The sequence below is a fragment of the Nannospalax galili genome, unplaced genomic scaffold (genome assembly GCF_000622305.1).
Source record: "Nannospalax galili isolate Female #2095 unplaced genomic scaffold, S.galili_v1.0 scaffold19834, whole genome shotgun sequence".
Lineage (NCBI taxonomy): Eukaryota > Metazoa > Chordata > Mammalia > Rodentia > Spalacidae > Nannospalax > Nannospalax galili.
Window position 1 is genome coordinate 1 of NW_008333845.1, and position 2,418 is coordinate 2,418.

General features: G+C 45.0%; 1 gene segment (V, D, J or C); it reads left to right on the forward strand.

The window, feature by feature from the left end:
• Positions 1-1,196: 1,196 nt before the first annotated feature.
• On the forward strand, positions 1,197-1,650 carry LOC103730440. The segment is given in 2 exon segments: positions 1,197-1,242; positions 1,322-1,650. Coding segments are annotated over 2 exon segments (375 nt in total).
• The last annotated feature ends 768 nt before the right edge of the window (positions 1,651-2,418 follow it).

A 2,418-nucleotide genomic window follows, 5' to 3' on the forward strand; every position in this document is an offset into this window, starting at 1 on the left:
ACCAAGAGATTGTCCCTGACAAGGACATGGACAGGAAGCCATCACAAGGCTTTGAGAATCAGAGTGTAAGAAATTACACCATTCAGGAGCCTGTGATTTTTCTTTAATTTATTCAGCACTATGCTGCACCCACTCAGCCTGGCTTTATTTCCAAGTTTTTCATGAAGATGCCTGAATCTGAAAACTCTGGGACCAAACTTTCTTAGCAGTGTCTGGAATGTTTATCAATCTGAATATTCATTAAAAAGAGTGTCTGTTTTTCTGAGTAATAAAGATTTATTCTGTACTATTGGTCAAATGTTAGAGCTTCCACTAGCTGTACTTAGGCTAAGGTGTGGAGCCTTAGAATGGATGACTTCACTGTAATTTATTTTACTATTACGTCTTTGTAAACAATGTCATCATTCATTGTACTATTGACAACAGTTATGAAGCCAGATACCTCAATAGGATTTTATCAGAGGTTAATAAAATGGGATACGATATAGTGCTTTCAAAGACATTAAAAATAATCTATCATCATTAGCCTCCAAAATTATTCATCATTGCAGTATGTGATGTAATGTTTTTCTTACTTGGTTTTATGTGAAATAAAACCACATTTGATGATTTTAAATGGAAAGCACAACTTAGTTCTACATGATTCACGGAGGAAGAACAAACACTGTTGGATATGTGAAGAGATCTTAAGGGCTCATCAATAGACACCAGTGGAGCTGAAGGATGACTGCAGAAGGCTCATTGTACTAAGTGGCTCTTATCTGTCCTCAGGGTCCATCAATGAGACTAGTCACATAAAGAGTCAGCTGAAGAGTGGTCAGCATTTTGACTTGAGAGAATGCTGTTCCCTTGCTCCACTTTTGAGGCTTCAGTAAGGACCAGTGAATGCATGAGGCTGGGCCTCTTAGAGGATGTGATTGTGCAAGACATGCCAAGCCTCAAGATTTGGACATCACCAAAGTGAAGACAGAGACACCTGACACCACAGAGCAAAGACTCAGTCACCCTGGTGAATGGGTCTGAGATAGTTGGTCTCAGGATATTTATATAAGTGTTGCCCAGTAAGGTGTTAGGGGAACCATGTTGTATGCAAATATCTCAGGGTCTCCAAATAGAAACCCAAGGCTTCTCTAAATACGCAGCAGGGCACTGTCCCGTCAGCCTTAAAGAACCACCGAGTCCTAATGCCACACAACATGGAGTGGGTGTGGAGCTTCCTTTTCCTGCTCATAGCTATGCCAGGTAAGATCCATGAGCCCAGAGCTGCAGAGGAAACTGAGGCAGCTCCATTTCTCCTGACTCCCTTGTTTTCTCGCCACAGGTGCCCATGCCCAGGTAAAGCTGGAACAGTCTGGGGCTGAGCTGAAACAGCCTGGACAGTCAGTGAAGATCTCCTGCAAGGCCTCAGGGTACAAATTTACCAAATATGGAATGCACTGGGTGAAGCAGCCAGCAGGAAAGGGTCTGCAGAATATGGGCTGGATCAACACCAACACTGGAAACCCAACTTATGCAGAGGACTTTAAAGGATGTTTTGTCTTCTCCATCGACGCCTCCATCAGCACTGCCTACCTGCAGATCAACAGCCTGAAGGCAGAGGACATGGCCGTGTATTATTGCATGAGACACAGTGTTCAAACCACATCCTGAGGCTGTCAGAAACCCTAGGGGAAGGTGGCCCTGCTGGGGTCAGACTGCAACAGAGAAACAATTCGCAGTTGGTCTTTGATACTGGCTTATGATTTTAGAGTTGAGACAAGTGGGAATTTATTTTTCATTCATCTACAATATTCTCTCTCTGTGTCTCTGTCCCTGTCTGTCTTTGTCTCAGTCTGTCTCTGTCTCCATCTCTATGTCCCTTTCTGTCTCTGTCTCTGTCCCTGTCTGTCTCTGTCTCTGTCTGTCTCTGTCTCTGTCTGTCTCTGTCCCTGTCTGTTTCTGTCTCTCTGTCTCTGTCTCTGTCCCTGTCTGTCTCTGTCTCTGTCTCTCTCTGTGTCTCTGTCCCTGTCTGTCTCTGTCTCTCTGTCTCTCTCTGTGTCTCTGTCCCTGTCTGTCTCTGTCTCTCTGTCTCTCTCTGTGTCTCTGTCCCTGTCTGTCTCTGTCTCTCTGTCTCTCTCTGTGTCTCTGTCCCTGTCTGTCTCTGTCTCTCTGTCTCTCTCTGTGTCTCTGTCCCTGTCTGTCTCTGTCTCTCTGTCTCTCTCTGTGTCTCTGTCCCTGTCTGTCTCTGTCTCTCTGTCTCTCTCTGTGTCTCTGTCCCTGTCTGTCTCTGTCTCTCTGTTTCTGTCTGTCTCTGTCTCTGTCTCTCTCTCTCTGTCTCTCTGTCTCTCATTTCTGTCTCTCTCTCTGTCTCTCTCTCTGTCTCTGTCTCTCTCTGTCTCTCTCTGTCTCTCTCTCTCTCTCATGACTGTGTATAAAACT